Source organism: Eublepharis macularius, chromosome 4 (genome assembly GCF_028583425.1).
Source record: "Eublepharis macularius isolate TG4126 chromosome 4, MPM_Emac_v1.0, whole genome shotgun sequence".
Classification (NCBI taxonomy): domain Eukaryota; kingdom Metazoa; phylum Chordata; class Lepidosauria; order Squamata; family Eublepharidae; genus Eublepharis; species Eublepharis macularius.
In genome coordinates, this window is record NC_072793.1 from 181,531,063 (window position 1) to 181,558,884 (window position 27,822).

General features: G+C 47.0%; 1 protein-coding gene across 1 annotated transcript in view; it reads left to right on the forward strand.

Moving 5' to 3' along the window:
* The window catches only part of LOC129326995 (zinc finger protein 91-like), a 51,840-nt gene extending 25,491 nt beyond the window's left edge, over nucleotides 1-26,349 (forward strand). The window contains exon 4 of the mRNA XM_054975358.1: nucleotides 24,683-26,349. Within this exon, the coding sequence (XP_054831333.1) occupies nucleotides 24,683-26,137 (1,455 nt within the window). The 3' untranslated portion in view covers nucleotides 26,138-26,349. The remainder of the gene's footprint in view (nucleotides 1-24,682) is intronic.
* Nucleotides 26,350-27,822: the final 1,473 nt, after the last annotated feature.

A 27,822-nucleotide genomic window follows, 5' to 3' on the forward strand; every position in this document is an offset into this window, starting at 1 on the left:
GGCCCATGCATCATAGTCCTTTTTGAGACCCAGCCAAGTTGTGCCTTTTGGAGAAAAATGTTCAAGTTGCTGGTGGGGGTATGAACAGTTTTTAGATATCCACTGTAGTGCAATGGCTAGAGAGTTGGTCTAGAATCTGGCAGACTCTGATTCTGTGCCTTGTAGGCTTGATGGATGTTCTTGGCTCAGCCTAAGTAAACAATTGTGTTGTGTTTTCCAGAGGCAGTCTACGTGATTTTGGGGCCCTGGACAAATGTTCTGGACGGGGCCCCAGAACCAGTGCCGCCCCACCACTGGCTCCTTGCCAAGGCCAAGCAATTTGGTCACCTAGGCCCCAGATAGAGTGGGCAGGAGTGCGTTGTTTCCTTCCTCCCCCCCCTCCACCCCCTCCAACAACTAAGAAGGCCATCGGTGGAGTCACTCCAATGTGAGGCATGGAGCAGCTGTCTATTGTTAGCCTGGTTGTGATGAGGGTGAAACAAATCAAGGGAGAACAGCAATGTGTAAACCACTCTAGGTTCCCATGGGGGAGAAAACCGGGGCATAAGATAAACCTTTAATTTGGTGGGGAGGGGGTATATACATTTTATGTGTATGTGTCTGTATGTTTTATGCATTCAAATCACTTGTGGTGTACTTTAGAATTATATTGAGCTCCACAGTATCCCAAAAACCTTGTCCATGTATTGCAAACCGCAGTCAATCTACCACATCTAGGGTATTCTTCTTTTCCCTACTGCCTTCAATTTTTCTTAGCATTATTGTCTTTTCTAGTGAACCTTGTCTTCTCATGATGTGACATAAGCACTATCATCAATTGATATCTTCAAGGGAGAAAGCAGGCCTGATTTGGTCTGGATCCCACTTACATGTCTTTTTCGGAGTCCATGGTACATGTAAATTGAAACTTTCTTCCCACTTCACAGTGTGAATGCTTTTTCCTCCTATGAGCTTAGTCTAAATTTTACTGTACTGATACTGCTCATTTGGCCAAAAGGCCTGCCCTTGATCAATGCCACATTAAATACTTCATAATAAAAAAATGTTTTTAGAACCATTTAAAAGTGTCCTTAAGTGCCATACGCTGATTTAAAAAAACATAAGCTAAATGTTTGGGAACACAACCAGATATGTGAATGACTGAAATGCAGCCCAATCCCACTGCTACTTAAAATCCATTTTTGATGGAGGTCTGGATTGTCTTACATTGGTGTCATTGGGCTTGGAATCAGGAACCTGGAAGCGTTCCATGGGGGCTACAACTTTCATGCCAAGGCTAAGAGGGTGGGAACGGGATCTCTCTGGGGTGGCAAACTCTGGCCTTGGAAGTTACTGGCAATTTGGGGGTGGGACTTGTGGAAAGGAAAATCTGAGTAGGGATCTCCCCCAGAATCCATGGTCCGCATTTGCCCTCTAAAGAGATTGCCCTTGGAAGCAGCCAGTTTCTCTGTAGGGAACTACTCTCTCTAACCTGAACTCAAGCCCAACCAGGAGTTTGGCAGCCCTAGGAAAATTTCAGAAAAAGATGGCAAAGGAGGGCCAGCAACTGATGGAGGCATGGAAGCCCACACCAGGACAGTAGCAGGGGCCTACTTGGGCACAAGGGACAACCAGTGCTCTCATCCCCCATAGTCCACTCCTTACAGCCCCACACAAACCCAGTTCCCCCACCCCAGCTGCCACACACAGACCCAAATCCTCCACTCAGCCCGTCTCAGAACCAAAACCACCCTCAGCTGCCCCACACCCAGTACCCCAGGAACAGGCTGGCCAGCCTGCCCCATTGTTCCCTATGCTGGGAACCAACCTCCCATCAAAGAAGGGAACACAGACACACAATCATTAAGTTTAAAAAACCTTTATTTTCTCATTTTCAAATTACAAGTGGTCAACAAATCACAACATATTACACTTATTGTCCCTCATAGCACAACACAACACAATTAACTACACATCAGAGAATCTTAAACACAATTTTTCTTTTGAAATGGACAAACAGTAAAGTTTTGAACATTACAGCAGGTTACATAGTGAGCGGGCACAACAGGGCATGGAAACAGAAGATGATCATAACTACCAGCCTAATACAACTCTCCCTCCATAACATGACTAAATGGGGGGGGAACCACTGCAACAGGGTCCAGCAGAACCTATGTCATTTCCTGTGGCTGTGCTTTCAGTTCAGACACACAAAGCTGAACTGGGCACTTCCAAGGCACTGGACAATGGTATTTCTGGAGCAGTTCTGCAGAGGTCTCCCCCCACCCCCACACCAGCCTCAGAATTTACCTGGGAACATCTGTGAGAGATCATCATTGGCCGGTGCCCATCCACCACTCTACCCGCATCCCCCAACCATGCAAACCCAACATTAACATCAAATTTTTTTTTTTTTAAACATGAACATTCAATCAACTTTTAAAAAACATAATCACAACATTTTTTTTTGGTTTTTTTTCCTTTTTTTTACATGAACGGAACATCAACTTTTAAAAAACATAATCACAACATTTTTTTGGGTTTTTTTTTTTTTATGAACATTCAATCAACTTTTAAAAAACATAATCACAACATTTTTTTTTGGTTTTTTTTCCTTTTTTTTACATGAACGGAACATCAACTTGCAAAAAACAGTACAACAATTCTTCTACAATTTTTTTTTACAAGGAGTTCATCTGATAAAAACACCTAAGCAATCCCTATCTAACCTGTTTCTCCCTCCAGTAGCAATCCATGTTTCTGGGGCATTATTTCTCATAATAAATTTGGTCCCACAGGGTATGTCTCAGTGATGGGAGATGTTTTGAATACCCTGGGGGGGGGGGCTTTCAAATTGCTGGGTGTTTTCCCTTTGCCACTGGTTCCTAACCACCCTCCCTCTACTGGCCGGTTTTAACTGTATATACAGGGTTTTATACAGGGGAGAGCGCGATTCCAAAGGATTGGACTCATAGAGGATGCAGGCCACAAGTTGGGCTCACCTCAGTCACTCTGGAAGTCCAGTCCTGAGAAATCGAAGAGGCGAGAGTTGACCTTCAGGAAGGTCAACTGCTCGACTCTCCATGGGAGAAGGCGAGTGCGATGTGGGCCGACAATGTCGCCCGCATGTGAAAAGACGCGCTCGCTCTCCACGCTCGTCGGAGGGCATGAGAGCAGCCGCTGCGCCTCGAGGGAGAGGTCCGGCCAGACCGACTCCTTCCTGGCCCAGTAGCTGAGCGGATCGGTGGAGAGCGACTCGCAGGGCTCCGCGAGGTAGTCCCTGACCATCGCCTCCGCCGGATCCTCTCTCACGGTCCTCACGACCCCAGAGGGGACGAGGGCCCACCGGAGCATCTCCATCTCCATCGGCACTCCGGTGGTGGCCTCGGGGGGGGCCTGCGCAGAGGGGGCGTCAGAGGGACCCGCACGGCAGGGCCCCTCTTGCGTCCCCCCTGTCGACAGGCGTCCCCTCTTGGCCTGCCTGCGCCTCACCCAAGAGCAGAGCCCGTCTCTGGCTTGGGTGAGGTTCCCGTCCCGCTCGGCGAAAGTGCCCTTTATGCGCGGGTCACACATGGTCGCCAACATGTATGACTCTTCCTTAGTGAGAGGAGTTAGCCTGGCAGCTATGCCCTGCTGCAGCCTTCTCACTAATGCGCGCACCGCTGGAACAAGGTCAGCACGGGGCGCGACCCGGTCTGCAAGGGTGGCCAGATTCCTCTGGAGCGTGTGCACCAGGGGAATGACCAGACCGAGGGTCGCCGTGTCTGACGAGACCGCCACAGTGAAGTCCTTGAAGGGCTTCAGGACCTCCACTGTCTGGGTGATGGTGAGCCAATCCTCCCGGTTGAACTCACCCACCTGACTCGCACCGCGGTGCTCGGAGAGCCACGCGTGGAGTGCGGCCTGCTGCTCCACCAAGCGCTCAAGCATGGCGCAGGTGGAGTTCCAGCGAGTGCTGACGTCAGTGATCAGAGCGTGCTCTGGCACACCTGTCCTGACCTGTGTCTGGCGCAGTTCGTGCGTGGCCTTCACGCTGCGCGAGAAGTGACCCGTGAGCCTCCGACATTTCTGGACAAGTAACTGGAGTTCACGGGTCCGGGTATCCACGGGTTCCTTCGAGGAGCCCAACCCCAGCGCATCTCTCACCACTAGGTGAAGCTTGTGAGCGGCACAGTAGACGCTCTCTCGGCTCACTAGATGCGCCGCTGCCCTCATGTTCTTGCCACCGTCCGTCACCATGCATCCCACGGTGGCGGGTCCCTGGCCTATCCACTCGTCCAACTGTCTCCTTAAGGTGGCAGCGATGTTCTCCGCCGTGTGGGACACGTCGAGCACCTCGGCGTGAAGCAAGGCCTTGCAGTAGCCGGCCTGGCGGTCTCGCATCCTTCCCTGTCTAGCTGTGCTAGGCACCTCCCCCCGGCCCCCACCCAGAACCGACTCGGGTTCCCACCAGTGAGCAGTAAGCGAGAGGTACGCTTGCTGCACACTTGGGCAGGTCCAGATGTCCGATGTGAAGTGCACAGTTCTCCCGGCAACCCGGGACAGCTGTGCCTTCACATGATCCCTGGCAGCCCTGTAAAACGAGGGCACCACCGATCTGCTCAACGACGTGCGAGCAGGGACGGCGTACCAGGGAAAGCAATCTTGGAGCAGCCCTGAGAAGCCGAAGTCTTCAACTACGGAATACGGTTGCCCATCCACTGCTATCATGTTGACGATGTGGCGCGTGATGCGCCTGCTCGCCCTCCGGATCCCCTCTCTGGGCACACTAGCGCCCTGCATACCAAGCATCTCCGGGAGAGAGGCTTGGCGTCCCTTTCCTGCAGGTACCCTTGGGGGGAGAGCACCAGAGGAGCCTGCCTCCTTCTGGCTAGCTGGCGGCCGTGCGGCGCCACTCGAACCCTCCTCCCGAAGAAGCACCGCCTGGTGGTGCCTCTTCATATGGTACCTCATCCCAGACGTGGAGAGATGCCACACATCTTTGCCACGGCTGACGCGCTGCCTACAATGCAGGCACAGGGCTGCTCGGGGATCCTCCGTTGTCTGGAAGTGCTTCCAGATTTCGGAGGAAAAGGGCATCCCACGCTTCCCAGGAGAAGCGCGTTCGGGACCACCCTGCGGCACCTCCTGTGAGGTGCTCTGGCCGGACACACCGTGTCCCACTCTCGGCCGGGCAGGTGGGGATGGACGAGGCTGAAGGGGCAGAGATGTGGGCTCTTCCACCACAGTCTCTGCCTCTTCCTCCCGCGTCCTCTCCTCCTGCACAGCCGCGAGAGGCCTGCTGCTGGCCTCAGAGGAAACTGGGGTGGACCGCCCCAGGGGGGGTCTCACGGGCAGTTCCTCCAACATCCTCCGGGTTCCTGGGGTGAGCGGGAGCGCAGGGAAAGTCATGTGCTCCGCGCCCATCCCAGGAGACACCACATGCTGCCCCTCCTCCAGCAGCTGGCTCGCAACCACTGGAGGAGGAGGAGCCTCAGCAGCAGGCCCCTGCCCAGTGCCAGCCCCTGCCTCACGCACCCGGGTTGGGGGTGGCCCTCCAGCAGCTGCCTCAGGAAAGAGAGTCTTGCGAACCCTCTTCCTGTCACCAGAAGCCAGGCTGGTGAACGGCAGCAGCGCAGGGGAGGGCCTCCTCCGCTCAGATGGAGGGGCTGCCGCAGCAGTCCCCCTCCCCCTCCCCTCCTCCCCTCTAGATTTCTCCCTAGCCTTTCCCCCGGGTCCCCTCTCTGCTTTCCTCTCTGACATACTTTCCCCTCCCAAATTCAACCCTAACTAATCAGAAAAGATTTAGAAAACAAAGGTCAACTTTGTTTTCAAGACCTAACTAACCTGCTATAAATCTGTGTTTCTAGTGGCTCTGTGACTTGGAGATGAACAATCAAGTGCCTTTTTAAGCAACCCTATTTATGTCAGGGAACCTGAGCCTGCCAATCAGCTGAATTCCTCTGGAATTGAGCTGGCCCTAAACCCCAATAACAGGTGACAAAGCCTTAAACACTCACACACTAGTATGCCCGGGCCGGCCTGGCACCACCACGGGTGCCAGAGATGGGCAGTGGAACCCTAGTTATGGGGGCACTAATGGGAAGCCTATTGACAGCTATTACAAATTTTTATATATATATATATATATATATATAGAATTCAAACCTAACACTCACTCACTAATGCTTTCCCTGCTGAGTCCCTATTTAGTTTTTTAAAAAAAACTAGGCTCGGTTTCCCTAATAATTATGTTGAGGGCAATTATCCACTGATCACCTACCAACTGGCCTACCTACCTAAGAGACACTATTTAGCGGGACCGATGTTTCTGTGGTATGTCGGTGTGGGGTGTGGATGTGGTGTTTTGAAGATGAGCCTCCCCCCTCCCAAGCTAGCAAGAACCCACCCCCAAGGCCACCCAAATGTGAACCCGGACTCGCTCACAGTAACACCAGTCCTGCAGTCCAGCGATGTTCAGGCGGTCTTGCAGCTGGTCCTCCTCTCCTCCACGATGCTGTCAAGAAAATTGGAAATGTTAGCAGAGTCAACACCACACGCCGCACACGCAACCCCAAAATTCAAGGCCCCGTTGCACAAGCCAAGTCAGCCCCCCCCCCTTAAAGGCTAGGGCCAACCAGCAGCAAAACAAAACACATCCACCCAGCAGAGCTTCTGGCCTGTGCAGGCCAGAAGCTGGCACACTCATTTTTTAGTCCTGTGAAACAGCAGTTCATGCCCACCCCACACTCAAACTTGAAAAATGAAACATGAAAGAAAGCAGGCACTGCGATCAATGCTGGCCCCCCTAACCCCCAAACAATATCCTCTTGCCCAACCAGAAAATGCCCCCCCCCCCGGCCCAAGCCATAAAGACAGAGCCAAAGCATATGCTTGCAGGTAGGCACAGCAGCAGACATAAGCTCAAAAACCAAATTTAACAACAACCCTACCAGTCCACCAGTGCAGATGTCCAGCAATGTTGATCCTCCACACAGAGATCTGCAGGCCGATGTCAACCAAGTGCAGTCCAGTCCAGAAGAGGTCCACCAACGATAAACAACCTGAATGTGAAGCAAAACAGTGAGTGCCAGGCCAGCAAACGGGAAGGGTTACCAAAGCCGGAGCAGCAGGCCTGTGTGTGGGCCGAAGGCTGGCACAGTTGATCAGGACGGAGCCTGTTGGGAATCCTTGCAAGCAGGGGACCAGACACAGAAACGCAAGCCACACCATTCCAGATTGTGGAGCACAACTGTGAGTGCCAGGCCAGCAACCAAAAAGGGTTACCTTGGCCAAAGCAGCATACCTGTGTGTGGCCCACAGGCTGGCACAGTTGATCAGGACGGAGCCTGTTGGGAATCCTTGCAAGCAGGGGACCAGACACAGAAACGCAAGCCACACCATTCCAGATTGTGGAGCACAACTGTGAGTGCCAGGCCAGCAACCAAAAAGGGTTACCTTGGCCAAAGCAGCATACCTGTGTGTGGCCCACAGGCTGGCACAGTTGATCAGGACGGAGCCTGTTGGGAATCCTTGCTAGCAGGGGACCAGACACAGAAAAGCAAGCCACACCATTCCAGATTGTGAAGCACAACTGTGAGAGCCAGCCAGAAGAAAGGCTTCTGGCCTGTGTAGGCCCGAAGCTGGCACACTCTTGTTTTAATCTTAAAACAGTGGATCAAGCTTAAAGAAGGCAAGCACAACAACCAATGCTGAAACCCCCCCCCCCACCATCAAACATTGTCTGCCCAACCTGTCCCCCAGGCCATACCTGTGTGTGGCCCACAGGCTGGCACAGTTGATCAGGACAGAGCCTGTTGGGAATCCTTGCAAGCAGGGGACCAGACACAGAAAAGCAAGCCACACCATTCCAGATTGTGGAGCACAACTGTGAGAGCCAGCCAGAAGAAAGGCTTCTGGCCTGTGTAGGCCCAAAGCTGGCACACTCTTGTTTTAATCTTAAAACAGTGGATCAAGCTTAAAGAAGGCAAGCACAACAACCAATGCTGAACCCCCCCCCCCCACCATCAAACATTGTCTGCCCAACCTGTCCCCCAGGCCATACCTGTGTGTGGCCCACAGGCTGGCACAGTTGATCAGGACGGAGCCTGTTGGGAATCCTTGCAAGCAGGGGACCAGACACAGAAAGGCAAGCCACACCATTCCAGATTGTGAAGCACAACTGTGAGAGCCAGCCAGAAGAAAGGCTTCTGGCCTGTGTAGGCCCAAAGCTGGCACACTCTTGTTTTAATCTTAAAACAGTGGATCAAGCTTAAAGAAGGCAAGCACAACAGCCAATGCTGAACCCCCCCCCCCACCATCAAACATTGTCTGCCCAACCTGTCCCCCAGGCCATACCTGTGTGTGGCCCACAGGCTGGCACAGTTGATCAGGACGGAGCCTGTTGGGAATCCTTGCAAGCAGGGGACCAGACACAGAAAAGCAAGCCACACCATTCCAGATTGTGAAGCACAACTGTGAGAGCCAGCCAGAAGAAAGGCTTCTGGCCTGTGTAGGCCCAAAGCTGGCACACTCTGGTTTTAATCTTAAAACAGTGGATCAAGCTTAAAGAAGGCAAGCACAACAACCAATGCTGAACCCCCCCCCCACCATCAAACATTGTCTGCCCAACCTGTCCCCCAGGCCATACCTGTGTGTGGCCCACAGGCTGGCACAGTTGATCAGGACAGAGCCTGTTGGGAATCCTTGCAAGCAGGGGACCAGACACAGAAAAGCAAGCCACACCATTCCAGATTGTGGAGCACAACTGTGAGAGCCAGCCAGAAGAAAGGCTTCTGGCCTGTGTAGGCCCAAAGCTGGCACACTCTTGTTTTAATCTTAAAACAGTGGATCAAGCTTTAAGAAGGCAAGCACAACAACCAATGCTGAAACCCCCACCCCACCATCAAACATTGTCTGCCCAACCTGTCCCCCAGGCCATGCCAAGAATAAACTGCAACACCTTTTTGCAGAGGCAGGCCACAGCAGCACATTGCCCAGCATCAAAAAATTTTTCAAAAATTTTAAAAAGGCCTACCAGGTGTCCTCTCAGGATGTCCAGCAGCACAGTTGATCCTCCAGGCAGATGTCCTCCAGGCTCCAGGTGCAGTGCAGTCTCTCTTCTTCTCCTCTCTCGGTCAGCAGCAGCAGCATCAGAGGTGCTCCAGACAGTCTAGCTCCAAATTTAAACCCCCTGCTGCAGCCTCAGCCAAAGATTTAAATCTATTGGCTGGCATGAAAATACAGCAGAGGGATTGGTGACTCCTAAAGTCCCCCCTCCCCTGCCTTTCCCCACCCACACTCCAAGAGCCACCCTCCTCCTGCTCCCCCTCCCCTACCTGTTAGTTTTGGCGGGAATCTCTGCTGCTTTGCAAATGCAAAGTGCAATGCAATGCTTGCACCTTGCATTTGCAAGGCAAAGCAGGATTCCCTATCCTCCTTTGCAAGAGGGGTGGGGGGTGACAGAAGGAGTGAGTGATTCACTCCTTCTCCCCCCCTCCCCTCTTCTAAGAGCCTGCAGGAAGCCTTTGCTTCCAGCAGGATTTTGCTAGCCGCTTGCTAAGGCAAACGGCTAGCAAAATCAAAATGGCGATTCTCGAATGCCGAAAGAATGCCGAAAGAATCCCGAAACGTTTCGGGTTTTTCTTTCGGCAATCCCGAAACGTTTCGGCATTCCCCGAAACGTTTCGGGATTCTTGAAGAATGCCGAAACACTTTTGTTTCGGCATTCTTTCGGCATTCTGAATGCCGAAACGCACATCCCTAGTATTCACTTGATCAAATGGCTGGCTGGTGGGATTCTGCTTTCTTTCTTGAATGCTCAGGAATAGGAATCGATGATCAAGGGGGCAACATTTTCCTCTTTCAGAGCTCCCAGATGTCCTTGGAGGAGGTGGCTGTGTTCTTCACGGAGGAGGAATGGGCTCTCCTGGATCCGGGCCAAAGAAAACTCTACTGGGAAGTGATGCAGCAAAACTACGAGACCCTGGTGTCTCTGGGTAAGGAGCCTCTCCCTTTTATCCCAACTACAGAAGGGGAAAGAGGGGAGGAGGGGCTGCATTTTTCTTTGACCCAACTTTCACTGGCCACTGAGAAAAGATTGGAACTCTTGCTCGTGGGGATATTACAGTCCCTGAAAAAGAAAACATTCAATACATTCAGGCTGCAGAGAAATCTGTTGATGAAGAGGGCTCTGGTCAGGAGAGATGGATGATGTCAAATTAGGTTCATGGTAGTAAATCCCTGCAGTTCATATTTCAACGGCCAACCACAGCCCTCCTGCGTTGCTCTATGGGACCTCTGCTTATAAAAAGCACTGGGCTCCCAGGCTGGCTTTCACTTTCGGTAAGCAGTGGAGTGGGACAGAGCTGTTGCTTGCTACTTGCTAGCTTTTGGGAGAGAGACAGAGTATAACTGAGCTTGGATTTTTGGGATAGGGATCTCTCTCTTCTGGTTCCAGGGCTGCTGTCTGGCCCTGGGGCCAAGTTCAGTGGGCAATTCGGTTGAGGGCACACCCATTATTATTAGTGCCTGATCTGGTCAGGTCTGTGGGAGTGGTGGGCTAGGGCTCTAGTCCCTCCCTCCCTCCCTCTGGTTCCAGGGCTGCTGCCAGGCCCTGGGGCCAAGCTCAGTGAGCACCTTGGCTGAGGGCCCTTCTGACTGAGCCCCTGTGGTGCAGTGCTGTGTGTGTGAGGGCCTGGTGTGCAGGGGCAATGACCCGAAGCCCCTGTCATCGACGGCCCTGAGTAGGCACCTGAAGAGGCACCATCCAAGCCTGTGTTCTCCGTCCTCTGCCTGTGAAACATCCATCGGGAGGAGTCAGAGGGCCACCAGCTCGTCTGATCCGGGATTGGTGGGAGATTCACCAGAATGCACCCCAAGCAAGAAGCCTTGCCCCGAGGGAGCTGCGGGTGGGAGCAGAAGGGTCAGGCAGGCCGCCCTTGGAGAAGTTGTTCTACCGGGGTCGGGGGTGGTGCTTGCAAAAAGGATGAGGGTCTGGGGCTCAGAAGGCGGGCGTTTGTATGGTGGTGCAGATGATTGCCCTGCAAGGCTTCTCCCTATCGGGCGTGGAGGGTGTGGGCTTCTAACTGGTGCTCCAGCACTTTGCCCCATGGTTCTCCATGCCGTCATGGCACACCCTTGGGCGTCGAGTCGTGCCTGCCCTGTATGAGTCAGTGCGAGACATGGTGCGCAGAGAGCTGTCAGCCAAACAGTACACTTCATGGCTGACCTGTGGAGCGGCTGCCATCCCGGCTACTTTGCCATCACCACCCACTGGTGGCAACGGGAGGACCTCCGCGGTCTCCGGCCAAGATCTGGCTGCCGAAGAAAGGTGCTCAAATTGAGCTTTTTTCATCCTTTACATTGCCATCATGCACAATGACTGCTTTCCGGCCCAGGGATGTATGTCTCTTTGATCCAACACACACCTTCAGACTGTGTGTCTGAGCCACACACACACTCTTGCCACAAAGCACAGATCGTCTCTGTGCTGATTTCCTACAAATGCTCCCTTTATTTTACGTTGATAACTATCACCGTCCTTGTAAGTGCTTTCCAATTCATTCACTGTTTTCTACCCAGTTCTCTTAGTGTGTGCTGTGTGTATTCTGTGAAATTGCTCGTTATTACTCACTTTAATAAAAAACCCTCCTGTTGAACATCCACCTGTTTATTAAAGCGTTCATAGAGGAATGATCCTGGTGAAGATCCAGCAGTTACCTTTCTCTTGCTGCCTCTCCTTGTAGCTAAGTCCCTCAACTCACGAGGAGACCATCTATTTGGGAAGCAGTTGAAGGAATTAGCAACAAGGACAGGCAGCGAGAGGAGGGTAACTAGGATCTTTTCTCCAGTGTATATTAGAATCGTTCGTCTAGAGAACTCTTTAAAAAGCAGGCAGATTTTTAACAGGAATAGTTTTTATCAAAAATTGTTAGGAGGGCAAGGAGACAGAAAATACATACAGCATACACACAGAGCTAACCAGAAAACATAGGAGAGGCGAGGAAGCAATTCAAGAGAAGGGTGGTAGTATGCCCGGCCATTTTGCTAACCTCGAATCAAAGACTATTGGTGTAGCTTCGGGCCAAGGGGCTGAAAATGTCCCTCTCCCTGCTGCTGTGCAGCAGGAGGGAGAGGGACATTTAAACCACCGATCAGCTGTTTGTTGGTGTTTCCAGCAAGTTGTGGAATACAGCCTGCCGGGGTTTAAATCTCCGTCTTCCTGCCGCTGCACAGGCAGGAAGAGGGACACTTAAGTCCCCAACTCAGCCAATTGTTAGGGGTTTCCCTGACAAGCGGCAGAGTGCAGCCTGCCAGGGAGCGGGAGGGGGACTTTGAAGGGAGGGGGCTTCCTTCTCTTCAAAGTCTTCCCCTTTCCAGCCAGATGGGGGTGAGACTTTGAAGCAAAGTAGGTTCCCAGTCTCAATTAAGGCTCTCTCTCTAATCTCTAATGCTCTTAGTTTTTCTAAGACCTATCAACGGTAGGGCAGTGCACCCGGGTCGAATTGTAACACATGCCAATTCCGTTTGACAATTTTGACAATGTCCTGGGCCAATGGAGAAAATTCCAAAGACCAGGTGATGCTCTCACTATGTGGTTTTACAACTGAAGTCAGTAACTGGTTCCTAGGAACCAAGTGGGATCTAAGTTTAGCATTTCTAACCACCTCTATAGGATACCCCCTGTCCACAAATGCCCTCTCCAGTCTATTAGCCTCTCTGTTGTAGTCCTCAAAATGGGTAGAATTACGTTTAAGTCGTAAGAACTGACTAAAAGGGACGTTCCTTTTCAAACTTGAGCTGTGGTGAGAAGAGAAATGAAGGTAGGCGTGGCGATCTGCGGGCTTTCTATAGGGTTTGAGGAAGCAAATAGCGCGAAACGGGATTAAAGCCTCAGCCGGCCAGCCCGTTGCCAACTCTAGCCAGGAGCTTTATTTGTATTGACTCACTGGCTTTTTATTTGTACACGGTGCCTTTAACGTGGGTTCTGAAGGTATAGAACCAATAAAGTCGTATCATTGTGTTTGTGTCTTCTCGGACTTCCTTGTTTGTGCTATCTCCAAAGCCACCCCCTCCCATTTTTTTCTTGCCTGAGTTGGGAAACATGGATGGCACCGAAATGTTTGCTTACACAGAAGAAGAGCGTGCTAGAATTTTAGCCATCACCAAGGATGTGCCGCCAGATTCTTCCTCAGCCCCAAATGAGGACTGGGATGTTTTGGAGCTGAAGCTCACCAAAAAAGCTAGATTCTACTCACATGCCGTTTCCCTCACGGAATACAGTAAATGCAACGTGATTCCTTGGGGCCTGAGAATAAACAAGCCCCCCAATGACAATGACAAGCCCCCAATCCGTGACAATGATGCTGTCAAGAAGCGTTGGGCTTCAGTATTAAACCGTTGTGCATTTGATTTAATGCCGTTATTAATTGAGACTGAAGTAGGCAAGTTGCAAACTGAAGTAGCCCCTTTAAGTGAGACAATCAAGGGATCACTTTCTAACGATGAGCATGATCTTAGATTAGCAAATACCAACCGTCTAGTCAAGGAGTGCGAACAGAAACTTAAGGACATTAAAAACAAGAAACTGAGCAGGGACCGTCATGACTATTGCCAGCGGCCATATTTACTTCTGGGAAGACAGGGACGTTACACAGAGGAAGAAGAAACGAGTCACCTGGGGACCAGTCCGAGAGGCCGGATCTGACTTTGAGACTACGGACCCTTCAGACACCGACTTTTCGGGAGATGAGCAACCGGCAATGCGTAACTTGAGAAACAGAAATGTGCCCTATGGAGACCAACGCTTGAGTCGTTTTTTAGGGAGAGGCAGACCCTGGAGGGGCAGGCTCCGAGTCTAGTCTTCAATTGATCAAGTAAGGTCCTGTCCCCTCCAGAAATTTCAGTTTTGAACAAAGGGTTAGGCTTTTATAATGCATTTCAGACGAGGGTGGACCTATACAAACTTATTAGATTGATTAAGTTACGCCGATTATTTGGTGCCCAGCGACAGACAGGCAAAAGGGGAGGGGGGCGACACAGATCTACCTTTGTTCCCCATGTAGATGACCATACAATTAACATCTTTGAGAAATTGATTAAGAGGGAAGTTGAGGTATTAGAACAGAAACCTCGGCGCAGTTGGTTTAATTTGTCTACTTTAGAATGTCAGGCTCCCAATGAACTGGACGAGGATAGGTCCATCACCTTGAAACCCGCTGACGAAGGAGGGGTGGTGGTTATTATGCATACCATGGACTACCTCAGGGAGGTAGATTCACAGCTAAGTAATCGAAATAATTATTTACCACTTGATAAAGACCCCCTCCCCGACATACAGAGAATCATCAGCACAGTACTGAGTGAGGCATTAGCTATTGGAGACATCAGTCAGGATCTGTACTCAGATTTAATCAACCCGGCTCCCCGCACCCCAGTATTTTACATCCTTCCTAAGGTGCATAAAAACAGGACACCTCCTCCTGGTCGCCCAATTGTGTCAGGTTCAAATTCTGTTCTTGAACCTTTATCCTTTTTTGTGGATCAAATTTTGCAGCCTCTGGTTCAAACCACCAGGTCCTATATCAGGGACACCACATCCTTTATTAACCAGGTTGAGCAACTTACCATCCCACAAGAAGCTGTCCTCATGACTATGGATGTAGAATCCCTATACACATCCATCCCCCATGAGGGGGCTAGAGCAGTTGTTGAGAATGCACTCCAGTTTAGAGGAGTTGAAACTCCACCCCCCACCCCTTTTGTCCTCCAATTAGTCGATATTATTCTTGAAAAGAATTACTTTCGTTTCAGGGATTGTTTCTACTTTCAATGCAAGGGAGTCGCGGTGGATTGCCCCGCGGCTCCCAGTATCGCTAACCTGTATATGGCTGAGCTGGAGGAAAAGTTTTTTTTTTAATCCAGCTCAAAATCTGTTTTACAAAGAAATCTTATACTTTGGTCGCTACATTGATGACATGGCTGCTATTGTGAGCAATGAGAACCTTGTTGAGAGTTTGGACACGTGGATGAATTCCATTGATACTAATATAAAATTTTCGTGGCAGTATACCCATGAGCAGATCAACTTTTTAGATGTATATGTGTATAAGACAGATCATGGCAAGCTAGGGGTTAAAGCTTATAGAAAGCCCACAGATTGCCACGCCTACCTTCATTTCTCTTCTCACCACAGCCCAAGTTTGAAAAGGAACGTCCCTTTTAGTCAGTTCTTACGACTTAAACGTAATTCTACCCATTTTGAAGACTACAACTGAGAGGCTAATAGACTGGAGAGGGCATTTGTGGACAGGGGGTATCCTATAGAGGTGGTTAGAAATGCTAAACTTAGATCCCACTTGGTTCCTAGGAACCAGTTACTGACTTCAGTTGTAAAACCACCTAGTGAGAGCATCACCTGGTCTTTAGAATTTTCTCCATTGGCCCAGGACATTATCAAAATTGTCAAACGGAATTGGCATGTGTTACAATTAGTCCCGGGGTACACTGCCCTACCGTTGATAGGTCTTAGAAAAACTAAGAGCATTAGAGATATGATCATTCATTCTGACTTTGAATGTAGGATCCCACCCAGCAATTTGTCCATCGGGCATTTCAAATGTGGCCACTGCAACATCTGTGACCTCTCAGTCAAACTTTCTTGTATTACAAATCCCATGACCGGTAGGAACCTTTACAGTAAGTGCTTTTCTACCTGCTCTACTTCATCAGTTGTGTACATAGTCCGCTGCACATGCGGCTTATTATATAGTGGGAGTACTACCCGACCATTGAGACTACTTATACAAGAGCATCTATCTAGAATTCGTAATAAGGTCCTTGAGGCTCCTTTAAGTCAGCATTTTGTAGAGCATCACACTCAGGAACAGAAATTTGTTTTCTCTGTACTTCAGATATTGGATCACAAACAATTGCAAGACCCCCGCAGGGATTTGTTGTGCGCAGAAACACGATGGATTTTCCGCCTTCGCAGTTTGACACCTCATGGTCTCAATAACGACATAGACTTCTCTCCATTCCTGGGCTAATATATTTACTCTTTGAATGAAAGAGATCAGGGTTCCAGCATTAATCATTTGGTTTTGATCATGAATTGCTAGCGGCCCCTTTAAATCATGCATAGGAGTGGTCACTCTTATTAACAAGATGAGTTTAAATTTTGAAGGGGTTATGCATTGCTCCACCGAGAAATAAACTACCTGGAAGACATTAGAGAGTAGCAGAGAGATCCTACAGATCCAAATTCTGGGACAGGTGAGGTATTTCTCCTTTGGTTGGGGCTAGAGCATAAAAAATGGGCTTCTCAAGGGAATGTGTGCATGAATTGTAACATTGTGAAGAGAAATAAGAGATAATGTGGGGAATCAGGATTTGAGTCTCTGTGTGGCTGCTGGGGGGGAATTGGGTTTGTGTGGGGCTGTGGGGGGTGGACTTTCAGGGCTGAGAGCACCTACTTGGGGAGGCCATGAATTACCCCTCCAAGTGGCAGCAGGCTGAGCCTTGGTGGGGAGTGGGAGTAGAGGTGGGAGAAGGGCCCCAGAGGTTGGGGGGGCATTTTGCACGCAAAATGCCACCCCTGGCAAGACAAGCCTCCCCCAGGTGGAATTGGTGGAGAAAAGAGCACCTACTTGGGGAGGCCATGAAATGGCCCCCCCAAGTGGGAGCAAGCTGAGCCTTGGTGGGGGGTGGGAGTAGAGGTGGGAGAAGGGCCCCTGAGGGTTGGGGGGCATTTTGCATGCAAAATGCCACCCCTGGCAAGACAAGCCTGCCTCTTTATTTTTTCCCCATAGGAAATAATGAAGATTAGCAGCAGCAAGATAAAAAAGTTCATGTTTCCCTTTTTAAGGCGAGGATAGGGGGATCTGGTTTGAGTGATTCTCTGATGTGAAGTGAGTTGTTATTTTTGTGTAGTAGACTGCTTTTACGCCCTGTTGTGCCTTCCTACTGTGTAACCTAAAGCAGTTAAAGAATAAAGTGCTTTTGACAGCAATTTTTTGGGGTGATTCTTTAATGTGAAGTGAGTTGTGTTATTTTTGTGTAAGATACTGTTGGTGTGCCCCCCTGCTGTGTAACCTAAAGCTGTTCAAGAAATAAAGTGTTTTTGACAGGAATTGTGTTTTTGTGATTCTCTGATCTTAAGTGACTCATGTTATTTTTCTGTGTGGGGGACTGCTCTGTCATAATGCTTTGCCTACTTGTACTTTGAAAGTGAGAAATGTTTTTTAAAAAACTTTGTGTTGTTCGTTTTTTATTCTTTGTTGTCCAGTTGTCCATCATAGAGAACAATGGGGCTGGCTGGCCAGCCATCTCTGTAGGTGGTGGGGGAATTTGAGGGAGGGTGTCTGTGGTTCAGGTGCTCTTTCACAGGGACAAGCTGGCACTCAGAAGTGTGTCCACCATTGTGGCATCCCTGGGCTGTGCACATTTGCTCTGGAAAACAGAGTGTTATAGTTCACAGCATAGGAAACAAAGGGAGAAGGCTGGCCAGCCTGTTCCTGGAATTGTGTGGGGCTGCTGGGGCTGGATTTGGGCCTGTGAGGAGCTACTGTGGGGTTTGGATCTGTGTGTGGCAGCTGGGGGAGAATTGGGTATGTGTGGGGCTGTAGGGGGTGGACTTTGGGGGCTGAGAGCACCTACTTTGGGAGGCCATGAAATGCCCCCCCAAGTGGGAGCAGGCTGAGTCTTGGGGCTGAGCCTTGGTGGGGGGTGGGAGGAAAGGTAGGAGAAGGGCCCCTGAGGGTTGGGGGCATTTTGCATGCAAAATGCCCCCCCTAGAAAGACAAGCCTGCCTCTTCATTTTCCCCCCATAGGAAACATGGAGATCAGCAGCAGCATCCACAACGTAAGAGAACAGCAGCAGCAAGCAAAAACCTTTCCAATTTAGGCGAGGATAGGGGGACCTGTTTTGGGGGGGCATAACTTGGCCCCCCAAAGTCCAATCTTTCTGACACTTGGGGGGTTGTTAGAGGGGAGTTAAAGGAAGGTCCCCACCAATGTTGGCTTGATTTGGTGGGAAAAGGCCTCCCCCAGGCTTCCGGGAAGCCTGGGGGAGGCTTTTTCCCATTGAAATGCATTACTAAAACAAGCTAAAATACAGAAACGTTTCAGAAATCGCGGTTTCAGACTACCCGAAAGGTTTCGGGTTTTCTGAAACGTTTCGGGAAAACCCGAAACAGGTTGTTTTGGGTTTTTTCGGGTATCATATACCCGAATTGCACACCCCTATCGTACATGGTGCCTTTAATGTGGGTTCCGAAGGTATAGAACCAATAAAGTTGTATCATTGTGTTTGTGGCTTCTCGGACTTCCTTGTTTATGCTATCTTTGAAGCCACCCCCTCCCATTTTTTTCTTGCCCGAGTAACTTGCTTAAACAATACTTTTGGATGAAAGTGTTATTCATTGTTACTTGACACTCTGTTAGTTTCTGTTTGTGAGTCTTTGATAAATACCAGGAGTTTCATTACACAGAATATATTTTTGCATATTATCACGGTGTTATTCTTTTGTCCTTCATTTCTTCTCCGCATTTTCACCTGTGCTAGCTTGCTTATGTCGGAGAAAGTCCACCCCTTTCTCCATGAACAGGTTCAGAGCAGGCGGCAGTGCTGCTCCCTTCACCCTCCCGTGCTCAGGTGTGGAGCAGATGGCAATGGCAGCTCTCCCACACTAGGATCAGGTGTGCAGCAAGCGGCAATGCTGGCTTGCCCTTCACTCGGCCAGGGTCAGTAACAGAGGGGTGGCCATGCCTGCCCCCTGCCTCCATCCAGCCAGGATCAGTGATGGAGGAAAAGGGCCTGTCTGCCCTCCCCTTTGTAGAGCCCATTGTATTTTTTCCCACAACGGACTTTGTTGATAGTGATTACATATTCCTGCAGTTATTTCAGTCCCTCGGGTCTCAATGTAAAAAGTTCTATACGTGTTTTATTTGCTAATATATTTCCTCCTTTTTCGTATTTCATTTGTCTTTCTTTTTCAGCTGCAGATGTGAGGGAAATGGCAAGTGAGAAGGAACAAGAAAGAGCAATTGTGTGGGGAAATGAAGATCTGGAGGGAGAAGCAAAACCGAAGGATCAAGTGGCACCAGAGAAGCAGCAGAGATGCAAAAGGGAAGCAAAACAGAAGCAGGGGAAGAAATTGCTTTCCTATCAGAGAAAAAAGATAACTGAGGAGCCAGGCCATGATGAAATGCAGGAGATTAAAAAAAAGCATAAGGATTCGTGGGAGCGAGCTAAAGCAAACCCCACGATGTCGAAAAAAGAGTGGCAATCGGCAATAGAAAATTTGGACAAAAAACTTATAGACATGATGAAAGAACTTAAGGACACGAAATTGGAGCTTATTAAAGAGGTCAAAGAAGTTACACAGACAGTAAAGTCGGAGCTGTCAGAAGTGAAAAAAGGCGTGGAAACGATTAGCAGTGAATTACAAGGAACGAAGCAGAGAGTCAAAACAGTAGAAGACGCGATGGAGAATTTAATAGAAACGCAACAAACAGAGATGAGATTGGTGAAGGGGAGGATGTCAGTTGCAGAAACTAAACACATGGAGAAGCAGCTTCGTTTTCGTGGTCTGCCAGAAGCGGAAGGGAAGTCAGCGCAAGAACAGATGACCGAGGTGTTGGCTGAATACCTGGGGAAGGAGGAGGAGGAAATTGTGGCTATCCTAGATGTGGCGTACCGTGTGAACTCGAGAATTGCAACCCAGAGGAAACTACCAAGGGATGTGATCGTGCAGTTTACAACTAGAAACATGAAAGAGAGGATTGTGACAAAACAATTTCAAGATCCATTGGAGATTGATGGCAAGACGATTATCATAATGAAGGAATTGCCCAGATCAGTGTTACTGGACAGGAAAAAATATAGAGTGTTAATTCAGACTTTGAAGGACATGAACATTAGGTACAGATGGGAGTTACCGGAAGGAGTGTCCTTTGAGTTTGGAGGGGCAAAAAAGCGCATCAGATCTGAGCGGGAGATGGAGAGATTTATTAAGGACAATGAAAAAGACTTACCAACAAAACCATGAATATGGAGTGTAAAGTATTATCTTGGAATGTAAATGGACTAAACTCACCGAATAAGAGGAAAAATATTTTTCATTGGCTACTAAAACAAAAATGTGATATTGTTTGTTTGCAGGAGACCCATATTAGAAAACAGGATGTAAAATATTTAAAATCTGGAAAATTGGGCAAAGAATTTGTAGCGGCCTCCAATAAGAAAAAAAGAGGAGTGGTGATGTATATAAAAGAGGAGCTGCAGCCAAAATTTGTTATGAGAGATGTGGAAGCTAGATTTGTAGCAGTGGAATGTAATTGGAACTTAAAGAGAGTGTTGGTAGTCGGACTTTATGCACCTAACGGTGCAAAGGAAAGCTTCTTTGAGGACTTAAGGAAGCACTTAGACGATCTTGTATATGACCAGATAATTCTTGCTGGAGATTTCAATGGAGTGACAGATTTGGAACTAGACAAAAAGTCAACAACAGCACAAAAGAAAAGAGGACTATTGCCAAAGCTTTTTTTTTTTAGTTGATTCAACAAGAGACTCTCGAAGACGTATGGAGGAGAGAATATCCTAAAACCAGACAGTTTACTTTTTATTCTGCAAGGCATCTTACATTATCAAGAATTGATATGATCTGGGCCTCAAAGGACTTAGCGTTATGGACTAAGGAGGTAGAAATAATGCCGATGGTAGGCTCAGATCACAACCCAATTATGTGGAAATTTGGAAAAAGGAGAAAAAGGAAAGCCTGGAGAATAAATGAGGACTTGTTACAGGAAAGTGAGAATATGGAAACATTGAGAAGAGAGACAAAGTTTTTTATACAATACAACGTGAATAAAGAAGTACCAACCAGTAAAGTTTGGGACGCGTATAAGGTGGTTGTAAGGGGCATACTAATGGACTTAAATGGTAGAGCAAGGAAAAAGAAAGAGGAGAAAAGACAAGAGATTGAGGAGAAAATAAAGGCCAAAGAAGTACAGTTAAAAAAGAGACCAGGGAAAAAGAAAATACATCAGGAAATCAAAATTCTTCAGTTAACAGTTAACAGCAATGAGTAATAAAGAATTGGAGTGGAACCTTAAAAGACTGAATCAAAAAGCTTTTGAGGGTGCTAATAAACCTGGGAAATATTTGGCATGGCAATTAAAGAAGAAAAGGGAAAAGAAAATAATAAATAAAATTTGTGAAGAAAACAAAACGTATCTGGAGCAGACTACCATTAGTAGAGCCTTTTATAAATTCTATGCTAAGCTGTATAATAAAAAAGAAGTAACCAAAGAATCAATAGCATCATATTTGGAGAAAACCAAACTTCCAGAGATCTCGGAAGCTTGGAGAAATAAGTTGAACAGGGAAGTAACTGACGAGGAAATAAGTATGGCAATACAATCCGCAAATCTAGGAAAGGCGCCAGGGCCAGATGGACTTACGGCTAAATTTTATAAGACAATGGCCAATGAACTGGCACCATTCCTAAAAGAGGTGATGAACGGAGTTTTTAGGGATCAAAGAATTCCAGACACTTGGAGCGAAGCGAATATATCATTGATCCCAAAAGAGGGCCAAGATCTGACTAGCGTGAAAAATTACAGGCCTATATCATTACTTAACAATGATTATAAAATTTTTGCGAAGATATTGGCGGAGAGACTGAAGGGGTGGCTCTCGGAAGTTATAGAGGAAGAACAAGCAGGCTTTTTGCCGGACAGACAAATAAGAGACAATTTAAGGACAGTGATCAATGCTATTGAATATTATGACAAGCGTTGCGATAAAGAGGTTGGTTTCTTCTTTGTAGACGCTGAAAAAGCGTTTGACAATTTAAACTGGGATTTTTTGTTTGCCACTATGGAAAAGCTACAACTGGGAGAAAGATTCATCAGAGCAATTAAAGAAATATATAGAGACCAGACTGCAGCAATTGTAGTGAATGATGAACTGACCAAGAAATTGACGATTCGTAAAGGAACAAGACAAGGTTGCCCGTTATCTCCATTGTTGTTCATTTTAGTATTGGAGATTCTGATGATACAAATACGACAAGACGAGGAAATACGAGGAATAAAAATAAAGGACTATTCATACAAGGTTAGAGCATTTGCAGATGACATAATGTTAATTGTAGAAGATCCATTGGAGAACATGCCAAAAGTGATAGACAAGATTAAGGAGTTTGGTGACTTGGCAGGTTTCTTCATTAACAAAAAGAAGTCAAAGATACTATGTAAAAATATGACTAAGCAGAAACAACAATTGTTAATGGAAACAACGGACTGTGAAGTAACTAGTAAGGTGAAATATTTGGGAGTTGAGCTGACTGCAAAAAATATAGATTTGTTCAAGAATAATTATGAAAAATTATGGACTCAGATAGAGAGAGACTTGATTAAATGGAATAGACTGAATTTGTCATGGTTGGGCAGGATTGCAGCAGTTAAGATGAATGTGTTACCAAGAGTAATGTTTTTGCTACAGACAATACCAATCATCAGAGACTCTAAACAATTTGAAAAATGGCAGAGGAAAATATCAGATTTTGTTTGGGCAGGCAAGAAGCCTCGAGTGAAAGTAAAAGTTCTACAAGATGCAAAGGAAAGAGGCGGAATGCAACTGCCCAACCTGAGACTTTACCATGATGCAATCTGCCTAGTTTGGGTAAAAGAGTGGATGACATTAAAGAATAAGAAACTATTAGCCCTAGAGGGATATAAAAAATTTTTTGGATGGCACGCATACCTATGGCATGACAAAGTAAAGGTCAACTCGATGTTCCTGCATCATTTTGTAAGGAGAAGTTTATATACAATCTGGAAGAAGTACAGAACTTACCTACAAGAAGGAACCCCCTTGTGGGTGGTTCCATATGAGGTGATAGATCCGAGAGCTGTTGATAATGAACAACAATGTTTAACGTACAAAGAAATAACTAAGATTGAAGTATCTAAACTTAGAATAAAGACGCAAGAGGAACTATCACCTAACTATGATTGGTTCCAGTATAGACAGATTAGAGACTTATACAACTCGGACTCTGCAAAAGGGGGCATACGAACAGAGAACTCGGAACTAGAGCAGACCCTTCTTAAAGAAGACAAGAAAAGAATATCCAAGGTATACCAAGTACTGTTGAAATGGTATACTGAGGATGAGATAGTTAAAACACAGATGGTGAAATGGGCTATAAATTTCAATAAAGAAATAACAATGGAGGCATGGGAATACTTGTGGAAAACTACAATGAAGACAACGACATGTATTAATATTAAAGAGAACATTTTCAAAATGATCTATCGTTGGTACATGACACCAAAGAAGATTGCGCTAGGGAACTTGAATACTTCTAATAAATGCTGGAAATGTAAGAAACATGAGGGCTCCCTCTATCATATGTGGTGGTCGTGCGAGGTAGCTAGGCAGTTCTGGGGGGAAATAATAAGAGAAATGAGTGAAATTTTACAGTTTCAAATAAATAAGAACCCAGAACTCCTGCTGCTAAATTTGGGAATGGAGGGAATTCCAGCCCATCATAGGACGTTGATTTTCTATATGACTGCAGCAGCTAGACTTTTGTATGCGCAGAAATGGAAAGTACAGGAAGTGCCAACTATTGAAGATTGGATCTACAAATTGCTGTATATGGCTGAAATGGATAAGATGACAAGAAAACTGAGAGATCTGGACTCAGGGCAGTTTAACACAGACTGGGAGAAGCTGAAACAATATCTGGAGAAGAAATGGGAGGTGGGAGGAAAACTGTGGCAATTTGAGAACTACTGAAGTATAATAAAAGTATAAAAGAGAGGGGTGACTTTACCGGGGGAGGAAGAGAAATGTGAATTTATAAGCAGTTAGATTAATTGATTGAGATATATATAGATATGTATAGGTTAATTGATAGAACATTGATAGAGAATAATTAATGATAAGGTTTAAACATGAGGATTGAGTAATTAACAATATTTTCTTTCTTTGATAAGATTTATATGCACCAAACTGAATGTATAGAAGAGTTAAATTGATTGATTATGTGAGGAGTTATATAGAACTACCATAAGAAGATGAAATGAGTAATATATAGAGAACAAATCAAATTGTTTGATTTAAATGTGGGAAATTTTTATGGTTTATGATATATAGTTTTATATAGAAATATTCAAAACTGGAAAATGGGATAAATTGTTTATCTAAAGACGTATAGTTTGGGTGTATAATAAGTAAAGGAGTTAAAGATGTACTGCTTAATATAATGGAGAATGTATATCTGTTTTAGACAGAGGAATTTAATAGAAGAAAGGGAAAAGGGACAGAGGGTGGGAAAGCTGTTGGAAGTCAACAAAAGGGGGGGAAAGGGAGGGGGTTAGGAATGGAAAATTAGGGGAAAATTGATTGTAATGTAAAAATAAAAATGTTCTAACCCAATAAAAAACTTTTCAAAAAAAAAAAAAGCATAAGGGTCCGAGGAAAGCCAGAGCATTGAGATGTAAACTCAGACTTAAAGTATGTCTGAACATTTCAACATACTGGAAAACGTATAAACGCTCAGAATGTGGAAAGACCTTTTTTCAGAGTAGAAAGCTGACTAAGAATCAGAGGATGCCCACAAGGGAGAAGCCATATAAATGTCTGGAGTGTGGGAAGAGGTTCTCTTTGAATAGCCTCCTGACTAGACACCAAAAGGTTCATATAGAGGAGAAGCCATATAAATGCTTGGAATGTGGGAAGAGCTTCTCTTATAAAGGTACCCTAATTAGACACCAAAAGGTTCACATGGGGGAGAAGCCATATACATGCCTGGAGTGTGGGATGAACTTCTCTGAGAATTGCCACCTAACTAGCCATCAAAAGGTTCACACAGGGGAGAAGCCATATAAATGCTTGGAGTGTGGGAAGAGCTTCTCTCAGAGCGGCTTCCTAACTAGCCATCAAAAGCTTCACACAGGGGAGAAGCCATATAAATGCTTAGAATGTGGGAAGAGCTTCTCTTATAAAGGTAACCTAACTAGCCATCAAAAGCTTCACACAGGGGAGAAGCCATATAAATGTTTGGAATGTGGGAAGAGCTTCTCTCATAAAGGTACTCTAAATAGACATCAAAAGGTTCGCACAGGGGAGAAGCCATATAAATGCTTAGAATGTGGAAAGAGCTTCTCTTATAAAGGTACCCTAATTAGACATCAAAAGGTTCACACGGGGGAGAAGCCATATAAATGCTTGGAATGTGGGAAGAGCTTTTTGAATAGTGGTGATATCATTAAGCATCACAGGATTCACACAGGGGAGAAGCCATATAAATGCCGGGAGTGTGGGATGAATTTCTCTCAAACTAGCAATCTAACTAAACATCAAAAGCTTCACACAGGGGAGAAGTCATATAAATGCTTGGAGTGTGGGAAGAGCTTCTCTCAGAGCGACTCCCTAACTAGCCATCAAAAGCTTCACACAGGGGAGAAGCCATATAAATGTTTGGAATGTGGGAAGAGCTTCTGTTATAAAGGTACCCTAACTAGACATCAAAAGCTTCACACAGGGGAGAAGCCATATAAATGTTTGCAATGTGGGAAGAGCTTCTCTTATAAAGGTACCCTAACTAGACATCAAAAGCTTCACACAGGGGAGAAGCCATATAAATGTTTGCAATGTGGGAAGAGCTTCTCTGAATCTTACGTCCTAACTAGACATGAAAAAGTTCACACGGGGGAGAAGCCATATAAATGCTTGGAATGTGGGAAGAGCTTTTCAGATAGTGGTGGCATCATTAAGCATCACAGGATTCACACAGGGGAGAAGCCATATACATGCCTGGAGTGTGGGAAGACATTTTCATTAAGTGGTGACCTCACTAATCATCACAGGATTCACACAGGGGTGAAGCCATATACATGCCTGGAGTGTGGGAAGAGCTTTTCATTTAGTGGTGGCCTCAGTAAACATCGCAGGATTCACACAGGGGAGAAGCCATATACATGCCTGGAGTGTGGAAAGAGATTTTCGCTTAGTGGTGGCCTCAGTAAGCATCACAGGATTCACATAGGGGGGAAGCCATATACATGCTTGGAGTGTGGGAAGAGCTTCTCTGTGAATGATCACCTAACTAGCCATCAAAAGGTGCACACAAAGGAGAAGCCATATATGTGCTTGAAATGAGGGAAGAGCTCTTGGAATGACAACCTAACTAGACATCAAAAGGTTCAGATGGGGGAAAAGCCATAGAAATGTTTGGAGTCTGGGAAGAGTTTCTTTTTGAATAGCCACCTAACTAGCCATTGAAAGGTTCACATGGGGAAGAAACCATTGAAATGCTTAGGACTTTGGGAAGAGCTTCTCGCATAGTGGTGTCCTCACTAAACATTACAGGATTCAGATGGGAGAACCCATATAAATGCTTGGAGTGTGGGCAGCTCTTCTCTCCGAAAGGCTCCTTAACTATCAAAAGTTCACACAGGGGAGAAGCCATATAAATGCTTGGAGTATGGGAAGAGCTGCTCTCAGTCTGACAGCCTAAACATGAAAATGTTCACACAGGGCAGGACCCATATAAATACTTAGGACATGGGAAGAACTTCAATGATAGCAGCCACCTTACCATACAACTCGACAAGCACACTGGCGAATAGCCATTCCACCATCATTTAATTTTGCCTTCTATGTTCCATGAAGTGTGTGGTGGTAGTTTTCCTTGACAAGGATCATCTCTGGACTTTCGCTTTGGGACCATGGCAGTCTAATATTATTCGGGGAGCCGGATCTTCCACCGTGCTGTTTCTGGCCAGCGGGGTGCTCAGATCGCCCGCGGCCCCCTGATTTCAGGGAGACGGGGGTTCTGAATTTCAGGCGGAGGGGGGTTCTGAATAAAGGATTCTCCCCCTGCCTTGAGATCTCCTTGTAGAAAGGTGGCTAATATCTCTGCAGCAGCTGTTGGAGTCAAATTGAGTGGCATAGGACCATCGTACTCAAGCTTCAGGGGAAAATATTGAACTATATTTGACAATTGAAACAGTGAGTACAGCCCTAATAGATTGGAGGGGTAGAGATCGCTATCTCCCCGATGAGGATAACAGCGTACAAAGACCGAGATTTTAAAATTGTTGAAGGCAACATGGCGGAGGGAAATATGAAGTGATGACGAGTGGAAAAACGGACTTTAAACTACAAGAGAAGTTAAATAAAGGGAAGAGAAAATTTTGTTTTGAATACCTGTGGTCAGTGTGAGTCCGAAGGGGAGGAGGAAGTGTGGGAACCGCTTGAAAGATCGCGAGAGTCAGTTTTTTTGTAGTACCATCGAGGCAACATTTAGTACACAGGAGGAGGAAGTGAGAGTCGGCTGAATGATCGCAAGAGACAGTGTGATTTTAATGCCATCGAGAAGGGACGGGAAACACGCTCAGGGGAAGACGGAAGATAAACGGCGAGGGACTGATACATCAGGAGGAGGTCAGGGAGAGGAAGTTCACCATTTTGATTAAGGGCAAAGACAATAGTGAGTAAAGGAATTTGACTGAAAGGAAGTGTCGCGCACAGGGCTGGGCACAGCAGGCAGGAGGCTCACTGGTACTGCAGGGCTGAACACAGCAGGCAGGAGTTCAGTATTGCAAGACAGCGAACCAGGGTCCAGGAGTCAGGCCAGGTGCCAGGGTCAGGCTATCAGTCAGGGAGTGAGAGAGCGGCAGGCAGAAGAGTAGTCAATAGGCAGGCCAAGGTCAAGTCCAAACAAGCAGTAGAGCAAGGTACACGAACGTCCAGGTAGCAGGGAGTGGCGAGCTGAGTTGCTTCCACGCTTGGTCTTCTCAGCGTCTTCCTTTATTGCTGTTCTAATGAGGGCCAGCTGTTGC